The sequence below is a fragment of the Echeneis naucrates genome, chromosome 9 (genome assembly GCF_900963305.1).
Source record: "Echeneis naucrates chromosome 9, fEcheNa1.1, whole genome shotgun sequence".
NCBI classification, from domain to species: domain Eukaryota; kingdom Metazoa; phylum Chordata; class Actinopteri; order Carangiformes; family Echeneidae; genus Echeneis; species Echeneis naucrates.
In genome coordinates, this window is record NC_042519.1 from 9,043,593 (window position 1) to 9,063,808 (window position 20,216).

Genomic DNA, 20,216 nt, shown 5'->3' on the forward strand with positions numbered 1-20,216 from the left:
TATATATATGGGGGGCGCTGTATATGTATATAATCAAACCCACTGTGCACCAAAGTCACATTCACTTTTTTTTTATTGATCTTATATGTCATATTTAATATTTATCTAATTAAGATGTTTGCAAAACAAAATAGTTAAAGGTTGCAGTATGACCAAAAGATACATTTTACAATATTCTCTGACAGATATGTTTTTTTTATACCTTTTAAGTACAGGCTGACCTCCTTACCTCCATGAACAAAAGTGATTTGTAAAGTTGGATTCATTAATGAAGCTATAATACTGAAAAAGTTGGATTCTGACCAAACACATTAATCTTCTGAGTGTTAAGGAAGTTAGTTTGTATTACAGGTTTGGTTCGTTGCATCTGAGAGCATATATTTGTTGAGTTCACTCTTCAGAGACAGAAAGGTGATACTGTACATCAAACAGGAGTTGGTTTGGTTTTCCAAACCAAGGATATTAAGAGAAAAACAGCTATGGTTTTCATGTTACACCTCTTGAGCATGTTGTGCACAAAGATGAGTTGTTCTTTTGTAATCTCACATCTCTCTCCCCAAGGTCAAATAATTAATAAGTTTATGTTCAGAGAGTTATTCCTAATTGCATCAAAAGCAATATGAAAATTTTGATTGATGGATTTTGATAGATGCACTTGTTCTTGATAAACCTGGTGTTAACCAAGGCTTTTTTGACACAAGCCAAAATTTTAATGGAAACTTATATTAATGTCAGTGTACTATATATTTTGGATATGCTTTTCTTCACTACAGTGATTTTAACAAAGTAGGACCTTTATTGGTAGCTCTCTATTGGTACAATCTTTTTAAATACTGATTCAGATGATATCACATTTAGTTGAACAAAACTGTCAACACACCAGCTACATTTTCTCATCAAAAAACATTTAAATACATATATATACACACACACACACACACACACACATATACATACAGACAGACACACCCCCATGTGTGTATATAAACATATATACATACGTACATATGTGTGTGTGCATCTGTGGTACAATTGTGGTTCTTCAAAGCCTTTTTTAACAGAAACTGAAGCATGACGCACTGTTATAATCAAAATTTTCTCCTTTTAGTTCAAAGATGAATTAAATAAAATAAAGCCCATGTTGTTTCAAATGTACCCAGCATCCTCATTGCTATGTATTAACAACTACAATGTTTTCTAAATTTGTTCTAAGAATATTGACAGGACAGTTTATTTTATCTCTTTATATATTACCCCTTTCCTATAACTTTATTTATCAGAGCAACAAAGTCATGGTGTTATATTTCAGTGCTGTTAGTTGGTTCATATCTGACTTGTATCAAACTGTGGGTACTTTTGAGACATTTGCTTCTAATCTGGGCTGCTAAAAATGCTTCATTAACAATGTGCCAAGCTTCACTCACACATAAGTTCAAGTGGTGAGTCGTTGCTCTGAAGTTTGGACACAGAAATCTGCAGTTTCTTTGGCCCTTTGCTTTTGTTTTTGGTCATGAGCACCTATTTAGAGGCATTTTTATGGGACTAGTGCCCATTGCGCTCCATTACAATTACTCAGCAGGCATGCAACCCGTCCCAGTAATGAAGTGGGTGTTGCAGTGGGTGGATTTGAGCTTGAACGGCCACTATTCTGTATTCCTGCTACTGGGTACGAGGGCTGAGTGGCAAAGAATAGCAGTAACTCTGGCAGTATGGCACAGTGACAGAAAGCGTGGTGGACCAGCAGACCAACCACAGAACCACAGGCAACAATCGGAGTCTTCAGTAGTGCATGTTTGCTTAAGTGTCAAGAGGAATGGAGAATTACATTTCAAAGCCCAGTAAATAAAGTTTGTATTGATTTAGTCTAACATGTAATCTGTTTTGCTGTCTAGCACTGATTCTGGCAATAAAAGAGAATCATGTAAGACAGCATTATAGATAATACGACCATAGATCAAAGCGAGTTTGAGCAAGAGAAGGGCAATAGATCATGTTCAAGCTAGACTGCTTAGCTCTGGAATTCATAAACTACCTCCTAAATTGAGGTGGCTTTCAATTTTAGTTTTCAATTTACAGATATAAGATTTGGTGTAATTCCATTGTCAACTTCAGCGGGGGTTCTGAGGACTGGGAAGTGTCTCTCTCTCAATCTGTCCCTTAACAAAAAAACTACACAGACAATGACTGACTGAGACACACACACACCTAAATTAATGAATACTACACAGCTCATATGAATGAATCTCTGTGATGACTCTATGCCTGGCACCGGCATTTAGATGAACACACCACGCAATGTTCAAGCTCTACTTCATGTTTGTCAACCCAGTTTCTAAACTTGTTTCTCTTTTCACTTCATGCGGAATAAAAGGAATTCAGGGGCTGTGCTGTTAATGCCATCTTCTTTTTAAAATCATTTCTGACGTTATCATTGCTAAGCACAATTTTAAAGCCATCTTTTGCACTAAATTGTAACACTACACTCAAAAGCAGTTTTAATTCATGACTTTAAAGCTTCCAGTCATTTTGATAGAATAATTATAATTGGTTAGAAATGTCACGTATTCTGCTTTGACTGTTGCTCTTCATTTGAACTTCAGTAAAAATAGTTTTATTCCTAAACTTTATTTGCCATTTTTGGGTGCTGCTTTATGCTTTGTTTGCTGTCAGCTGCTGTTCATTCTAATAAGTGTAGCTGACACCTAACTGAGATTGGAGATTTATTATCTACAATGTCACTTGTTTGACTGGAGTTTTTAACAATCAAACATGAGCTATTATTGATTACTGAATTAAGGATGCCAATGACAATATCACAAACTTGACAACTCATGTTATCGGGCATTCTAAATAGTATAAACTATAAATGCATTATAATTGTGGTTGCACACAGTTTTTCTATGGTAGAGTTATGTGTATGAGGTGCTAGCACCCCACTCTGGTGGTACAGATTACTACAGTGAACCAGTAAAATGAACTGGTCATGCAGATACTAGAAGGGGTCATAGATACTTCAAGTTGAAGATAACACTGACATTTAAAATATTACTTACATGTTTTTATGTTTATTATTTTGCCAAATATTGTGAATGCTTTGTTTATTGTGTCAGCAACCTATGGCCTGCTCTGTTAAGGTTGAGAGGCTGCCTGTTTTATCCATTACTGCACTCTAGTGTTGAAAAAACGCATGTGCATATTCGATGACATGCTCTAATTACATGGAGACAAAATAACAGCATAATGTTAAAAACCTTTTATCATATTATGTATTGCATTTTCTGGAAATATATAATGAATACACCTGTGCTTACTAGGAGTGGATGGTAAACTGGTACAAAAATATGATATGATTTCCATTTCATGAATCGCTCTAATCTGCAGTATTGCATACTTATAATAGTCAAAAAGGGGATAATCATTGTACCCTTAATACCGTAGAGGCTCCCTACTTTCTAGTATTTGATTAGTCTGACTCTCCCAAAACCTCAAACAGCATAAAATCCCTGAATAAGACAACACAAATCTGTTTTACCTTGTGTGCTCCAGAGTGGTAAATCTGTGGGGCTTTCCAAACATTGCTGACTTTCTCTCTAAGTTTCTGGCCCTTTGGAATTATTAGACATTTAGTGACATCCAGCGTCGGATAGATTGCTTCTAGTCCGCCACTGTTTTAGAGAAAGAAAAAAAGTAAAACTTGTACACATTTGCATTACATTATGTACTGACAATAAATTTAATAGGTTCAAAGCCTGATACAAACATGGCTGACCTGTTTAAAAAGGCTGAAGTACTGCCATGGGCCTAAAGTGCTCAAGGTAGACATTTATTGAAGCTACTCCTATAATCACAGGCTTATCCTGTACTTACTGACAGAAAGAGGAATCCAGAGAGCTCAGTTTGTTTTCTGCTGCTTCCACATGGCAAAACCCCAAAATGCAGGCACATACTACCCAGAATGCCCCTGGTACAGCCTGCAGAACAACAGCAATTTTGTTTTGGAATTTATTATGCTCAAATTGTAATGCAATCTACTGTACTCTAACAGTTACAATTATGAACAGTGTAATTTATAGTGAATAACGATTAAGGTCATTTGTCCCCTAAGCACCATAGCTTCTGAATAGTAAAGAAAATTTTCATTTAGCACGGTTGGAAAATATCTGTTACTGAAGTGCTTCTCTGCCACAACTATGAACTAATTTCACTACCAATATATGTAAATGGTTTTGATAATAAACAATTACTATTAGTGATTTATTTCTTTGTAACAAAGCTTATTTGAACAAACTCCTAAATTTAACGCTGTTGAAGATCATGCAGCAATTATCTGGCCAACTGGTAATTTCTTTTTTCACAATTTGCCTAATAGTTCATTTCAGCTGTAGGTTAAACATTTTGTCAGTGTTTGGATCTAGTAATATGGCAGAAGTTGTATGTGTTCAATAGAGCCTATTGAACACAACCATTTCTGAACAAGCCTGAACTGCAACTTGTTGCAGTCTGGACCAATCAGAGCTGGCCTTCACACCTGGCCACGCCCACCCCTGTTCAACCAGGTGACACATCAGCAGCAGCTCGCAGCGTCTGACCGAAATGAGCCATTTACAGGATGGAAAAGCAGGCATCTTTTCCCTCATTCACCATTTCAGTGTGTGCTAAAAATATTTAAACTGAGCCTGCGGTGACCTTTAACGTTATTACTGTCAAAGCAAAGACAAGTTCAAACAACTTCACCAGTTAAGTGCGTTTTAAAACAATGACTTTTTTCCGTAAAACACTCACTAACTCAAGTTCAGCCTTCATTTGCATTAGCTTGTTTGTATTTCTGCTGTGTGTCACATTACGAGGCGACGTAATGGTGGACGATTTGTCAGGTGAGTGGACGTTAACTCAGAGTGTGACTGACTGAATTGTTTTTACCATCTCTCAGGAGTTGACCACTTGTGTTTGTAAGGCTTCTTCTTCTTCCTCCTCTCCTTCCTCTCCTGCGGTTCAGACACTGCAGCTGTCGCCTCTTCTGCGCAGTGCAGGAACCGACTGACGCAAAAGTTTCACACGACACAACTAACATAACCTGTGACCCGGAGACGGAATGAATGAGCAACTAACACAACATATGCCTTTGTAAAAAAAAAAAAAACCCAAACAAACAAACAAATAAACAAAAAAACTACAAATGTTGCTCGTTTTTTTTATTTAGTAAATATTACTTACACATTTTCAAGAACACATGCTACAGAATTTCAGATTTACAGCTCTCAGACAATAAAAACAGCTCTTGAGAACAAAACTCCCTGATGACAAAAGAAAATGTCATCTAGGTTTTGAACACTGAGAAAACATTCAAGTTTTTTTTTCTTTTCCTTTATTATCATTATTATTATTATTTTTTTTTTTTATCATTATTTAATTTTTAACCATTTCTGAACAAGGCCTCTTAAACTATGCAGTAGTGATTGTGCAGCATATATAATATATTCCTGGTGCTGCTAAAGCTCCCTTTGGTTTGTGCTTCTCTGCAGCGGTGATATTAGCACCCAAACGTATGGAAAAGGGCCCCAGTGACAACGTCTTTCTAATTTCTGATCTAATCTTTTTTATTTTTTTCAACCTGATGTTGTCTAACTAATGATGTTACTATACCATCTAATGTAATTTGAATAGAACCTGGTGCTACAAAGCAGTGCAAGTTTGTAGTTTCAAAGTCAGACATTTCAGTATGCATAGTACAAAAACAGTACCTACTTAAACTATGCAATAGCCTGTATCAATTGCTATGCCAAGTGTGATTTACAAGTCATCCCATAGTTAATATTTACATGTTTGAGTTACAATCTAACTTCCAATGGCCACACTGTCTCAGCAATTTGTAACTATGCAGACTCCAAAAAAATGGAGCTCATTAGCATAAAGCAGCTTTTAAATAATGAAACAAAATTTAAATCCCTGCATTCATTTCATGGTTAATGTCATAACATTATGGTTTGTCATTGTGTTGTTCTAGTGTGACCTTGATGATCAGAGTCTATAATTAGTTTTGTGTTTTGTCTTTTAAAAGTCATAAACACTATGCAGCCTTCAAACTATAGCACACTCATCAGGCTCCTCAAATCACACACAGATTGATTGCTTTACAGCCAAAATACGGGTTATGTAAATTTACAAACGCACACACAGCCTAGAGAGCACCATGGTAACTTAACATATAGCAGACTAGTATTCATAGTTACACTACTTTACATTCGATACCTTACACTACACTGTACATTAAGGCATGAGGTGTTGTTGATGCAAAACATCAGCAGTAGATTAAGTGAGAAATGCAAAACACTGAGGAATGAAATGCATGAATCGATGAATTTTATCAATCACACCACCAAAGCAAATTATAACAAAGGCAGATCTTCCTGATGTTGTATTAAACCAAATTTGGTGTGAAAACCTTATAAATGAATCTTTTTTGAATAAATTAAACATTCAGAGACAGTAAATTTGGCTCTAAAACACTACTGGTGGCTCATCCCTCTGTCTAATGTGTGACCATGCGCACCTGAACATTTGAACTATTATGATATCCAAAATAATGATTATTACGTTCAATTGGCAATAGACAAAAAATAATGCAATTGAAAACAATTTAAAGCTACTGCTTAGAGCACCAGCACCATCACTTATCTATAGCTTACACTTTAAATGACAATGAATTAACTTTATCTGTTCTCCTGCGAGCCCTGTTCATGCAGTGTAGTTAGGTCAGGAGTTATTACAAGCAAGAAATTGGTTTTGTCACTGAATTGATTCATACCACTTAATCATTTGAAACTCTTTGTTGAACTCTATTTAATATCTGTCTACTGTATGGAAAAGTATAACCAATCATATGCAGAATTAAAGTAAGCCTTTCTTTAACATATGCCGCAAAGCAAATGCTACAATCAGAATTTACTGATTTGATAACATGGTGTGTTTATGAAAGTACCTTAAGTTTTCAATATGCAATTTAATTTATATAAAGATGTGTCTACTTTGCACTGTAATCCTATTTTACTATTGATCAACTGTTCATTTGAACTGCCTGTAATTTGCATGTATACTACAGTATATAACAGATGTAACTCATGTTCAGCACGATGGATACTCAGTTATTTTCAGCAACAGTTTGTAGCTGCACAGTAACTAAATGCAAGTCTATATTTATTATATGTATTACTCAGTAATACTGTACGATTCTGCTCACTGCCAGCAGTGCACAATATTAGGAAACTGCACATTAGAGTGATGCAAGTTACTTGCAGTTCATCTGGTATTTTGTACAATTTACAATAGTACCCCTCTTCATTTCAGGACCGTGGTTACAGATTCAAATAATGCTGCAGTTCATCCTACAAATCAACAATCAGGTAGATGACAATCTTCAACATATACTGTGAGGTGTGAAAAACAAATCACAACAATGATTTGATCTAAACCTCGTCACAACATTTTTTTTTTTAATTTCTTAAATATTGTGGTCTTGTATCCTCCACAGGTCTTTTTTAAAATTTGCTGCAGCATGTCATGACACCATACTGTCTTTAGTGGCGTTCATCAGGACGCTGCTACTGGAGGTCTTTGTGTGTATCTCTGTGGAGAAGAGTCCAGAAAGTGCTCAAGGTGTGTAAGAGAATATGAATGACTTCACCCAGGCATGAGGAAGCCTCTTGCATTTACAAGTCTCACACAGCCAACTGCAAACAATCAGGGGACATCGTCTAATAACTAATATAAGTCTCTAAAGGCCAAATAACCACCAGTGATTGATGCATCAAACACACCGTCACAGGGGAATGGTGACGTACATGTGGTCACTCCAGCTCTGAAAATGCTGCAGTTGGTTCAGAGATGCATTATGTGTTGTTCTCCGGGATGACAGTGATCAAGCTGATGGGATCATTCAAGGTAAATCTGAAGGACTCAGAAAACATGTGTGCCAACAAGCCTCATCAAGCAACACATAGGAAATAATAGCAAACTGGTTTGTTTTTGCTGGCATTTTACAGAAAATACAGTTATTTTCCTTGATTTGGGATCTCTTGTGTCTCAGGACACTGAATGCATTCATGTAAACGAAAGCCCTTTTGTGACAAGAGGCCACAAATCACAAGATCACAACACGTAAATGCAGATTGTGTCCAGACTTACATCACTATTAGCTGTGCAAGCTGTACACAAACATTTAAAAACAGAACGACTGTACACAAATAAACTTGCCAGTATTTTCATTTATGCATGCAGATCATAGTCTGCATGGTTAGAGTGAATGACTTTAAGTAAATGACTCCTTGCGATACTATTGTTAAATCCTGTTGATGAAATCATACTGTACACATAGTTTGGTAGATTGTACAAACACTTAAGGGCAAAGTGTTATATCTCTGAGACGTAAGTTCTGTGTTGAATTGCTGGTTGTTGCAGCTGATAAGCAGCACTTGGTTATCAGTTCAGGTGTATTGATGATATCTATGATCATAGGTGGAAAGTTCTGTGCCAGCAGAGTTGGACGTTTAAAAACTCAGAAGGTGGAACATCTAACAATCAATGTGAGTTGTTATTTGCGCCAGTTACACTGTGCCATATTTCAGTGAGGTTAACAATCACTGAGTTTGAGTGTCATGTTCACCGAGCTAAAAATCTAAGGAACAAAACTAGACTTTAACTGCCACATTGAGCTGATCTTGCAAACCTGGAGGAGTGTCGTTTGACTGCAGCGGCAAACAAACAGGAGGAGAAACTGTGTGCCTGAATAATTGGGTTGTACTTAGTCAGAAGTGCCTATCTTCTTTTCAATCTTTTAAAACTCGCATCCACATTGACGCACTCCAGTGTGGACCTGACCTTACCACTTGGTCAAATGACAGCGGACGAGCCAGAAGAGGGAGAGTTGGAGTTAGGCGAGGAAGGGAGATTCCAGAAGAGCCACTTGCGTTTACATTGCCGTCTCTGGTATAGGTAGTCCTCCTTGTCACGTTCTTTGCGTGCTCTTTGGTAGTGGTCATCCTCTTTAAGATACCACACAGGTGGCCAGCGATGTTTCTCAAAGTATTCTTGGTTCTCTGTATCAGAATAATCTGTTTTAGCAAAATGCTATATTGGAGGCTGCACGCATCAGTTGTAATAAGTACATCCAAGATATATATATATTTTTTGTAATATTCTATTTAAACATTGTTCAAGTTTCATATGGTGGGCCTTAATTTCATGTGTGACAGCAAAATGAGAATTCACCAAGTAAAGATGGCTACTTCATTATTTTGGCTATAGGACCAAAATTCAGTGACAGCATTACAATGTGTGTAATAACCCTGGTTTTTGGGAGCCCTTGAGCATTTCTGAAGCACAGAAAACATTGTACTAATTCTACAGATTTCATCGAATGTTGACCATTCAACCTGTTTTGATTTTATGCTGCCAAGTACCAAGACACACAAGTCTTCATGTGCTGCAGCACCTGGGTGGCTTAGTTGTCAAACTGAATGTCTAGTCAATGTTAAGTATGAACAAACGGACATTAATAGTTGCTCCCAGGTCACATGTGTATTACCTGTAGACTTGGCCTTCATGTCTCGGGGAAACTTGCGACAGACACTGTTGTAGTTGGTGCAGATGTGGTGAAGACACCAACCAGAGAGCTGCTGGGCGCCATGGAACTTCCAACACACAAAATGTATTATTTTTCATTGTTGTACTTATGAACTCTTATGGTTTTTTACTGTTGGTTTGGCTCCAGACACCTTAGGTGACCTCAGATTCAGAATCTGACTTGGCTCATCCTTATATGTTTTCAGAGTTTTATCAACATCCACCAGCCTCTGCTGCTATAAATCATTGGGAATTGGCCGTCAGCTGTACCAAATACGATACATTTACATTCTAACCTTAATACCAACATCAATACAATAATTTTAGCATGTTGACATTATTCTGGCAGCTGAGACAGTAAAGGAGCAAAGACTTTACTTTTGTGCTTTACTTGGGCATATCACCAAATAAATTAGTCATTTATCAAACTGCCAGCCTTGTATGCATCACTGATGAATTGAAGCTGAGGTGAAACTGCTGAACGTGAAGCACATCTGAGTCCGAATGAGAAGATAAACTATAGTGCAGAGCCTGACTCTAATGTCCTGAATGTCCACTGCCCCGACAATTCTTTGCCATTAATTTTGCCAAATTGCTGACTTGCACACTGAGACTGCATTTTTTACTACTCTTGCTCCACCTCAGCGCCTCCAGAGCAGTTCTCCTAGAGAAATGGCCTCAATAATAAAAATTACTATTTGCCAACGAATTACATAAGTGCTCTACTTAGTAGTTCGTATTCAGAAATGACTGACAGGTCACACCTACCTGGGCCATATCCAAATACACCAGCACATCTCCATCAATGTCAGCCCCCATCATTGCTGCCTCTGTCAATACTGTTACTGTGTAGAGTTCTGAAAAAAGCATAAATGGGAGTCACTCCTGGCATTTAAACACACTGCATTTTCTAAAATACAGCCCTGTGGTTTCCAAAGTAATAACTATATCAAAAGTAATACCTGTAAGTGCAACCAGGTGAGGGAGGCAAAGGCGATTGGCAAGAACAATAAGTTCCATCGCATCTAAGTCAGGACGAGAACAAAACCGCCCCGTGTAGAGATATTCTAGTACAGCCCGCATACAGCTGCAAGTTGTGTTGGGAAACAGCACCTTAGAAACAGGAACACGTGCCAGTCGGCCTTTATTATGTTTCGCATTAAAAATCTACTTTACACTTAAAATAAATTAACAATGTAATAAGAAATAAAAAATGTTTTTTTAATGTCTCAAAGCTGATCTAAAAATATCTGTACCTGCAGAGGTATTCTATTATAGTATCTTTCAGTTGTATTATTAAGGAAATGACCTCAGAGAACCGCAGTATGTTTGGATCATAAAACCCATACTAATTTTATTACAATGGACCTGCAATCCTCTAATTAAATTATATTGTGTACACAGACCACGTACTTCAATGAGTCAATAGATCAACTGGTATGCTTTGTGTACTTACAAAATAATACAAATTTTAATGTTTCTTCTTTATGTCCCAACTGGCAGTAGGAACACCACTGAAATCATTTTACCCAGGATGGATTTAGGTCTGTGTGTGAGCTCTTGGTCTAATTAGCCCACTGAACCAGCAATATAAGGTGGCTTACTTCTTTGGTGCAGCTCTCCACAAAAGGCCCGCCAAACATAGCTGCCATCCAATCACAACTGGAGATGAGCAGAGGCTTGTGAGCCATGATCGTCCCATCGTCCAGTTTGAAAACAACATCTGCAAAACAGAGTTATATTACAAAACAGAGGCGAGACACTGGTGGCGCCTGTGTATTTCAAGCAGAACACAAGAACAAATGGAGCTTCATGATTTACACCCACCAGAGAAGGTGCCTTTGACCAAGCATTCTTTGACTCTGTTGGTGCGCCGTACATGGAAGGCTTTGGTGATTTCTTGGTTCATGAAGGCTTCATTGTTAAGTATGTTTGCCACCATCATCCGTAGGTCAAAGACCTCCAGCAGCTCAGCAATGTGCGCTATGTGCATTAGCTCTTTCTCATTCTCGTCTAGCTGACCTGTGTACAGGTAGCGAAGTACTGCTCGGAAAGGACCAAGCTGCATGGACTGGTCCATGTGCACTACAGTCATGGGCCTAGGGCTGTATGTTAGAGGGTCATCTACCAGCTCCTCCTGGATGCTCACAAAGGCTCTGCTCCACGAGGAGAGCATCCTGCCCCGCCGGCCCCCTTCAGAATCCTTCAAGGTCCCGTCGCTGGTGCAGGCCCTCAGGTTTGCCCTGTCTCCGTCATCGCTGCTCTCACACACATCAAAGCTAGCAGCACGCATTAGCAGCTCTCGGCCAGAGAGAGGACCCCGAGGGGGCCTTTCTGTCTCCTCATTTTGAGTGTCCATGATAAATAGATCATAGAACTTTGAAGAAGATGTTGCCAAGTATATCTTGTGTGCAAAGATTTTCTGTCGCTCTTGCAAAACCAGAATGACATCAGCACAGTGTGGGTCTTCCAGGAGACCAACTGGATGCTCCTCCGTGGTGGTTGGGGGAGGAGGCACAGTGATGATAGGTGGGGGAGGTTTTGGTGGCAGGAAGGGCGCCTGAAGGAGAGGCCGCTGCACATTTCTGAGGTGAGATTTCCAAAACTGCAGGTGGCGGCGAGAGATGAGCGCAGCTCGGATAGCATTATCAAAAACGTCCTTGACACCAAATTGAGCAACTACACTGGTCTCATAATATGGCACTCCCAATTCTTTGGCCACCTCTCGGCCTCTCTCTGGAGGAAGAATCTCATTTGACTTAATGGGTCTGGAAAGGAAAAGAATATATATTTAAAGTGATTCAAGAGTAAATCAAAACAAATTTCAACCTCTGACTTTCAAACATTCAATTCCCATTACCTTGCTAAAGGCCTCCGTGCCCTGTTCACTGCCTCCAGGTCAGCGTAACGCAGGTCTAGCTGACAGCCCACCAAGATGACAGGAGCACGGGGGCAGAAGTGCTTTATCTCAGGGTACCACATGGTCTTCACGTGGTACAGAGAGTTGGGATTGGCGATTGAGAAGCACAGCACCACCACATCAGACCTGAGGGGAAGACATGGGACAAATAAATTCTGAACTCAGGAAGCAGCGTAGGACTAACAGTGAATCTTACTCACCTGCCGTATGCAAAACGCCTGTCCTTATGATGGTCTCCAAAAGTATCCCAGAGCCGGAGGGACACGCTGACGTCATCCACTACATCCCTGGACCTCTCTAATACCTAACAAGAGATAATATATCCATGTGTATGTAATCACCGTTTACTTTAAATCAGAATTTAATCTCAATGTAGTCAAGTTATGTGAGACCGTAATGCACAGAAACAGGTTTTAATCTTTAGATCTTAGTAAAGTTGAGTATTGCACACTCACCTCCTGGCATACTCTGTACTGGTCAATGGCCCAAACTGTGGGCACATGTGTAGCGAGTAACTGGTATTGAGTCAGCGTGGCATTGCAGGCCCGGGCACAGATAAGGCGGGTCTTTCCAACTGCATTGTCTCCCACCACCACACACTTGATAGTTTCAACGTTAGGCCTCTCATAGTCCATATCAGAATCTGTCAACTGGGACCTGTGCGAACACAAAGGAGCACAGAATGCTGCATCAGCAACAGAAATCCTAAACTATTGTCCTGGAAAGTACAGGAACATGGATCGATGTGGATATTTGACTCTATGACTACTCCTCATCATCTGCACTGCTTTTCCTGCCTGCAGAGCTATCAATGGACGGTCTCGTGACTTCCCCGTGCCCATTCACAAGTTCCCGTGTCCTTGTTCCTGATATAGCAAAAAATTTAAAGGGACAAGCAAACAGAAAGGGCCGTTACACAAAAAAAAAAGAAAGGAGATTACAATTCATATACCATAAAATATGATAAAGTAATAGGATGACTATCTTAACATAGCACTTTAGTTTAAGTAGAAAGATAAAGCATAGCTGGTTTCAAAACACTTACTCATTTAAAAATGAACAGTTTGTCTCCTATGGGTTAATCAGAGCTGATACAATCCTGTCCACATATTTCTGTAATCCCATCACATTTGCAAACCTAAAATACTTTTTCCTCTTTGCAATTCCTATATTACAATATCAGAAACCTTGACTTGGCTTCAATCAGCACAGTGCTAATTCATAACAGTGAACATTAGAAACCTGGATTGCACAAATACGCCTTAATTAAACGAAACTGAGAGAATAATTAAAGAAGAATTTCTGTCTCAAGAAAATGGTGGCGTATGATTTGGGTACCCAGCCCAATTTCCTAGGGAACTGTGATCTGTGTCTCTGTGTGTCATGGTTCATATCAGACAATCCTATATGAATTGTACTGATAAAGATTGTTCATCTTCTTCTACAAAAGCAACATAACAGGAACTGCTGTGTTTGTTGTCTTGTTGCAGCCCTCCTCGTTTTTCTTTTACCACCACAGAACACAAGAGAACAGTGCACTGAATGTCCTAAACTTAGTCATGTCTTGTTTGCTCTGTGCATTTCAACAGCGGCTCACCAGCTGACTTTTGCGTCAGCATCCTACCCCTCCCTTAAAAGAGTTGCTGCACTGGGAACCTTTGATCAGAATAGTCATTCATATTTATATCGCCTTCTCGCATACTGCTATATTCTTATGAATGAAACCAGCTAGACTTTGTGTCCCTGTCCCGGACCTCACTATAAAGACGCATCTGCGCCCGTTTTCACTAACGCATCACTATTGGTCACCTACACTACAACCAAAGGCCTGACTCTCTGATGACGTCAGACGACGACAAAACAGCATTTAACTCTTGCAACAAGACTTTTATATTCTGATATACACAATAATCGCACAGATTAAACCTCCAGGCTGCTGCCTTCTTCCTCCTAATGGTCTCTCGCATCGCAGCCATTCATGAAATCAATCTTTCATTGACTGGCCCATCTGCATCCCTGTGGGCTGGGTCCCACTCCCTTCATATGTAGGCTACATCTATTTATAAATATACACACACACATCTGACAGTCTGACCTTAGGCTGGTCCTGGATGACACAATAGAGACAGATAGTCCATTGCTCATTCCTGTTAAGAGTCTACACTGCGCAACTCGCGATTTAATTCATCATTTTTTTCTAAAACGGTCCGATACTCTATAAAAGTCCCGCAGCGCCTTCAGTCTGTCCTCCTGCAGAGATCGCCAAAAAAATAAACTGTCACATCCGTAACAAAGATGGCAAAATTGTGCATATCCTACCAGGAGGACCGAACAGTCCCTCCACCACCGAGACACTAGTCATGAGGCTCTGCTGCATTACACGTTATGTAACACCCCGTCACTGACTCTTGAGCCTGTTTATGTGGCTCAGTGTTCAACACAAAAACCGGAGACTGGCAGATCAAAAGCAGTTTGATCCCCCCCCAGTCAAACTCACCACCAGCAGCCCTGGAGGATATGTGTCACTTCCCTCCCTCCTTACCGCAACATAAGGAAGTGCTGCATCGGGCTGCTCGACGAACGAGAGAAAAAGCAGGGCTCCATCGGATGCGGCTTGCACCTGACGGCAGCTCGTATTTAACTTCATCTTCGAGGCCAGGTGAACGAGGCTGGGAAACCGGCGGCCGACAGCAGACGTGTTCTGGAGAGCTTCCGCTGGACGGGTCCGATGACGCCGAAGGCTGAACCGGAGCCTGTCGGTGCGCTGCGGCGCTGCAGCTCCGTCATGGAACCACCTCCACTTACTGTGAGGCCTCCGGAGCTAATAATAGGCAGGCGCAAAGACCAGGGGGGAAAAAAATCATTACAAAACACTGATCCACTTTAAAGTCACACAAATCCCATTCCAGATAGACCTGTCCCCGGTCCAACTCTGCTGGAAGGCTCTCCATTCAAACTCTCACACTTTCCTTTGTGTTTGTGTTTGAAATAAATATTACACCACAGATTTCACCATGACAAATCAGCTTTCCCATTCAGTCCAGGAGCTACTACTATGTTCTCAGTTGGTTCTGCAGACAGAGTAACCTGCACAACTTTTATGTGTGTGTGTGTGTGTGTGTGTTGCATGAGACTTGACTGACTGCAGTAAATAACCACAACTGGATTATTTTCTTTGTCAAATGACAAGGAGGCTTACAAATCCTCTTTTTTATTCCATCATATTATTTCTTCTATTTTTACCAAATCCTCATATAACTCTCTTGGCTAATGATGCTACCGTGATGGTAGCTGCCAGCTCCATATGGATAATGAACAAGCTTGATTTGAATGATTAGGTCTATGAATCTTTATTAGCCTTATATTGTCAGTAACCCTTAACAATTACAGCTCAATGAGATAACTCAACATGTGTTACATTCACAGATATTTATCCAAAACTGTATTATGCTTCTTAATGATTAGGAAAATTGCTAATTTCTTGCTTTTAACCATGCTGACACCGGAGTCATGGCTTTTATTGGCAGGCTGATACTGTTGAGCTGTTTGGGGAATCCAGTGTCTATATATCTTACATCTTCCAGGACCTAAAATCTAAATTACCCCAGCCAACCCACAAAGTAAAATAGCCTTTTGGTGTTCTGGAGGACCAAATGATGGTGAACCAGAAGTTAACACATTTTATCTTTGTTCTTTGTTTTATATAACTCCTGCAATGTTCATTCTGTTCCAGTAGGTGAGGCTGACAACCTACACTTTGGCAACCCTGTCTCTAATTTTCATCTTGGAACAAATGGAATAATTTCCTTTAAAATGATTTTGTGACAATTTTGTTAAAAAGTAATTGTCTTGTATTAACTTTAAAGTAGTCAATCAATTCATCAATGCTAGATTGCACCAGCAGAGAAACCGAAGTAGTCGTAAATTAAAATATTCATTAATTTTCATTTTCAAGTGCTTATCTGTCGGGGTCACAGGAAGTGCTGGACAAATAAGACAAATAAAATGTATACTAAAAATACCTACTAAACCAATAGATGATATACAAATTATTAAAATAAAAACGATACACAGGAATGAACGTCTATCTTTGCTGTCAGTATGCAGGGAGTATTGAGGAGTTAGGACAGAACAGATTTGGACTGGATGTGTTTTTAATGTTCGACCACTCAGCCATTTTCCATGGACAAACAATGTAAATGATAAAAGAAAATGCTTCTCTGTAGCATGTGCTGATGTTTATTCTTCGTAAAGCAACTGCTTAATGGCTTTTGACAGGGCCAAAATTATTAAAAACAATGAAAAAACAGTTTTCACAAAGTTAAGTGCAGGCACTAATGGGCTCCTTTTTACTTGGAATTAAGCAACAGCACGAGTGAGTGATAAATGTTGTGTAAGGCATAATCATTGATGACGCTGAAAGTGAACTCTGTACCAAAGTCCAGTCAGGTGAGGGTCTCTTGAAATATTCAGATGGTCAGAGGATTGTTGCTGTCTCTGGGTTTCTCTTACTTTCTCTATGGCTGCCGTTGATCCAGACTTCAAAACGTCTTTCTGTCTGGACTCCTACTATGTCTCTGATGAGCTCGGCTTCATCCTCCCTGAGCCTCTGGTAGGTGGAAAAGCTCTTCTCTTCTTGCTTCTTCTTCTTTCTTTTTTTTTTTCACAAATTTTACACCGTCAGATTCATGCTGACTGCCATTGCCAGGAAAACGTATTGTCTTGGAAGCATTCACTTTAATATAAGAAAATATCCAAAGATTCCTGTTTAGTCAGGGACACAGATGTGATTCTCCGAATTTAGTGTTTTTAAAACAGTGAACACGTGGCCTGTGTTATTGATTGAGATCACGTGACTGAAACTGAGATTTAGCATTGCTAATGTTTGTTTTCCATATTTATCTTTATTCCTGCAGACAGCAGGCATTTACAAAATCACATTTGCAACATGACTCTGCCCATAACAGCATTAAGGGAATTTGAAATATAAACTTACAGGCCTTTAAAGTCAAAATAAAATAAAGGTATCTAATTCTTGTAGCATTTGCATTACCAGTTGAACATTTTCTCATGATGTACTCTATGCCTCAACTTCACATCCAAAGAAAGAGCTTCCCCCCTACTACCAGCCATGGATGGACGTTGCCGTACGAGTCCCAGATCTTGTGCAGTCTCACGAATTGCGCTCCCATATTTACAAGGCAAGTGGTAGCAGTAAACTGGTGAGGACAGCTTGCTATGTTTGTGGCGCCATGGCTCAGAGTTGTTTTCTATTCAGATGCCACTGCTGAGCAGTGAATTCCTGCAGAAACACAGAGAGTTACGTCTGGCCCACCTGGCCCTCAGTGTGATGACCATGGGCTATGTTTGGCAGGAAGGAGAGAAGGGCACAGTTGAGGTAACTCTATGTCTGCCAGTTTGCTTTTACACTTCACTTTTTCCTTTCTTTTTCTGACAGCCTGCACAGTAACATTTATATCAATGTTTTTCTTGTTTCATTTTCATGTTCCTATAAGATACTGCCGCGTAACCTGGCTGTTCCATACTGGGAGGTGTCGCAGCGCTTAGGATTTCCACCAATTTTCACCCATGCTGATGGAGTGTTGGCCAACTGGAAGAAGAAGGACCCTCAGGGGTGAGGCCAGTTTTCATCTGCAGGTGGTTTGATCATGTCCCGTATATGTGAGAGATACAAATCTGCCCTGTTTTTTTTTTCCATGTGCTTCTCCATATCTCCTATTCCAGGCCTTTTGACATGGAGTGAGTAAATATGCCTTTTAATTCAGGTGTTTTCACATTATGTACCACAATATTCGGCTATTATAGGTTTATTTACCTAACACAGGAACCTGGAGCTGCTGGTCAGCCTCCCAGGAGGAGACAGTGTGCGAGGTTTCTTCATGGTCACTCTGTTGGTGGAGTTGGCAGCAGTTCCTGCACTGAGGGTGAAGATGAATTGAAAAATAAATCCAAATCATGCAATGTTGAAATGCATGCATTGAAAAAGTAAATCTGAGGAGGACTGATTGTGTTTGACTTGCTGACTGAAGACTATTAACGTCAAATTAAAAACAAAGAAATAATTCAAGGAAATAAAAAACAAACGCCAATGAACTGCATCTGTGTTGTAGAGTATTCCCACTGTGATCAACGGTGTCCGCTGTGGTGAAACTGAGGCCGTGGCCAGAGCTCTGGAGGTCATCAGCCAATCAATACAAGACATGACTGATACCCTCAAGTTGATGCAAGGTAGTCGCCCATATCACATAGTTAAATTTATTGATATTCATATTTTTAACAAGTGTTTTATGATAAATTCAAATTTTCTTAAGTGCATGTGGAGCCTTCAGTGTTCTACGGCATTATGAGGATCTACCTGTCTGGGTAAAGAGGGTTTGGCTTTCCATTTAGTCATTTAATTTTACAGTGGAACATATTTTTGAAATGTGTATATGTCTGTTCATGTATGTATAAATAGGTGGAAAGATAACTCCAGTATGCCAAAGGGATTGATTTATGAAGGGGTTCAGGCAGAACCGATGGAGTTTTCAGGGGGGAGTGCTGCACAGAGCAGCTTGCTGCACTGCTTTGATGAACTTCTCGGAGTCAAACATGAAGAAAAAAGTGGTACAGATAACTTGTTTTTTTGTTTTTTTTTATTTGTCCTTTGAATTCACAGAGGTGGGAAGCCACAGAAAACACTGACTGTGATGATACTTCCTCTTTCAGGTGCCTTTTTAACCCGAATGAGGAACTATATGCCACCTGCCCACAAGAAGCTGATCCAGGACATCTCGTTGCAGCCCTCCCTGAGGAGTTTCGTGCAGCAACAGGCCAATGAACAGCTGAACCAGGCTTTTCATCTCTGTGTAACAAAACTGTTGGCTTTGCGCAACTACCACATCAATGTTGTCAGCCGTTTCATCACTGTACCTGCTGCCCGTGCAAGACAAATCCGTAACCAGAGCCAGGACCTGCAATGCGAGACGATCAGTAGAGCACCTATTGCACTGGAGGAGAGGGGCACTGGAGGCTCTGGGATCATGATCTTCCTAAAGACCGTAAGAGACAAAACAAAAGATGCCTTCCTGCTTGAAAAAAGCAAAGATGTGAACTCTGAGACTGCACAGCAGTTCAACAACAGCACATAAAGCAGGCAGTAAATGATCGCTGATTGCTTACCACGGTATTCAGTTCAGTATGCCATTAAAATGAGAGACAGACCTTTGTTGTCTTACATGGAGCTTTGCTGTGTCTGTTAAAAAGCCATCATATGAACCATTGTTGTTACTCTCCCTTAAATTCAACAATTAATTCCTTCTTGAATTTGAGCTGGAACGAAAATTCATGAGACATCTGTTCCAGTCCTCTGATAGTCAAGGATAATTGTTAAGCCATATTACTTTTGGAGAAAAGCTTGTGAGACTCAGTTAAGTTGAAATTTAGAAAATAAAAAAGGTTAATCTTTTCCATCTTAAAAATGCGACAGTGTTTGACTTTAATATTTAACTATCCACTGATTCAGGCTGGATATACAAACAAAATTAGTGCAATGCCTAGTCAAACCATGGCAGGGCACTAAAAGGCAGCATTACAAACCAGGCCAAGGGAGGATTTCACTGAATTTGCCTTTAAGGAGCTCTAGCTGCATGCACCAAGGCCAAGCAAGCAACTTATT

The 20,216-nt window shown here is 39.8% G+C and overlaps 3 protein-coding genes across 7 annotated transcripts in view; 1 reads left to right on the forward strand and 2 right to left on the reverse strand.

The window, feature by feature from the left end:
- Positions 1–5,027, reverse strand: part of pebp4 (phosphatidylethanolamine binding protein 4) — a 48,490-nt gene extending 43,463 nt beyond the window's left edge. For both annotated transcript variants that reach the window (XM_029511013.1, XM_029511012.1), the window contains exons 1-3: positions 4,921–5,027; positions 3,868–3,971; positions 3,533–3,665 (exon numbers count right to left, since the gene is read on the reverse strand). In XM_029511013.1, coding sequence (XP_029366873.1) covers positions 3,533–3,665; positions 3,868–3,971; positions 4,921–4,923 — 240 coding nt within the window. In that variant the 5' untranslated portion in view covers positions 4,924–5,027. The remainder of the gene's footprint in view (positions 1–3,532; positions 3,666–3,867; positions 3,972–4,920) is intronic.
- A 3,859-nt stretch (positions 5,028–8,886) lies between these two features.
- On the reverse strand, positions 8,887–15,304 carry rhobtb2a (Rho related BTB domain containing 2a). Of its 4 annotated transcripts, none has more exons than XM_029511419.1 (10): positions 15,081–15,304; positions 12,994–13,195; positions 12,739–12,842; positions 12,479–12,664; positions 11,446–12,386; positions 11,223–11,341; positions 10,581–10,731; positions 10,387–10,475; positions 9,581–9,686; positions 8,887–9,092 (listed from the first exon to the last, which is right to left on the reverse strand). In XM_029511419.1, the coding sequence occupies exons 1-10, from the start codon at positions 15,140–15,142 to the stop codon at positions 8,887–8,889; spliced, it is 2,166 nt and encodes a 721-aa protein (XP_029367279.1). In that variant the 5' UTR covers positions 15,143–15,304. The 4 variants fall into 4 exon arrangements, with proteins under 4 accessions (XP_029367279.1, XP_029367280.1, XP_029367281.1 ...); XM_029511420.1 differs by having other exon boundaries at positions 12,994–13,404; XM_029511421.1 differs by having other exon boundaries at positions 12,994–13,404; positions 15,036–15,304.
- Positions 15,305–17,057: 1,753 nt separating this feature from the next.
- Positions 17,058–19,689, forward strand: ido1 (indoleamine 2,3-dioxygenase 1). Its single transcript, XM_029509868.1, has 10 exons — positions 17,058–17,150; positions 17,644–17,739; positions 17,817–17,936; positions 18,055–18,173; positions 18,284–18,298; positions 18,384–18,483; positions 18,670–18,787; positions 18,871–18,922; positions 19,017–19,165; positions 19,268–19,689. Exons 1-10 carry the CDS (start codon positions 17,058–17,060, stop codon positions 19,687–19,689), a joined length of 1,284 nt encoding a protein of 427 aa, XP_029365728.1.
- The last annotated feature ends 527 nt before the right edge of the window (positions 19,690–20,216 follow it).

Excerpts from the sequence above, each read along its gene's own strand:
- rhobtb2a (XM_029511419.1), bottom strand. The coding sequence starts at position 15,142 with ATGGAGCCCTGCTTTTTCTCTCGTTCGTCGAGCAGCCCGATGCAGCAC. Across the intron at positions 13,196-15,080 it reads CAGCACTTCCTTATGTTGCG|GTCCCAGTTGACAGATTCTG; the intron begins GTAAGGAGGGAG and ends GTGTTCGCACAG. Across the intron at positions 12,843-12,993 it reads AGTACAGAGTATGCCAGGAG|GTATTAGAGAGGTCCAGGGA; the intron begins GTGAGTGTGCAA and ends ATCTCTTGTTAG.
- ido1 (XM_029509868.1), top strand. The coding sequence starts at position 17,058 with ATGGCTGCCGTTGATCCAGACTTCAAAACGTCTTTCTGTCTGGACTCC. Across the intron at positions 17,151-17,643 it reads TCATCCTCCCTGAGCCTCTG|AAAGAGCTTCCCCCCTACTA; the intron begins GTAGGTGGAAAA and ends TCACATCCAAAG. Across the intron at positions 18,788-18,870 it reads TACCCTCAAGTTGATGCAAG|TGCATGTGGAGCCTTCAGTG; the intron begins GTAGTCGCCCAT and ends AATTTTCTTAAG.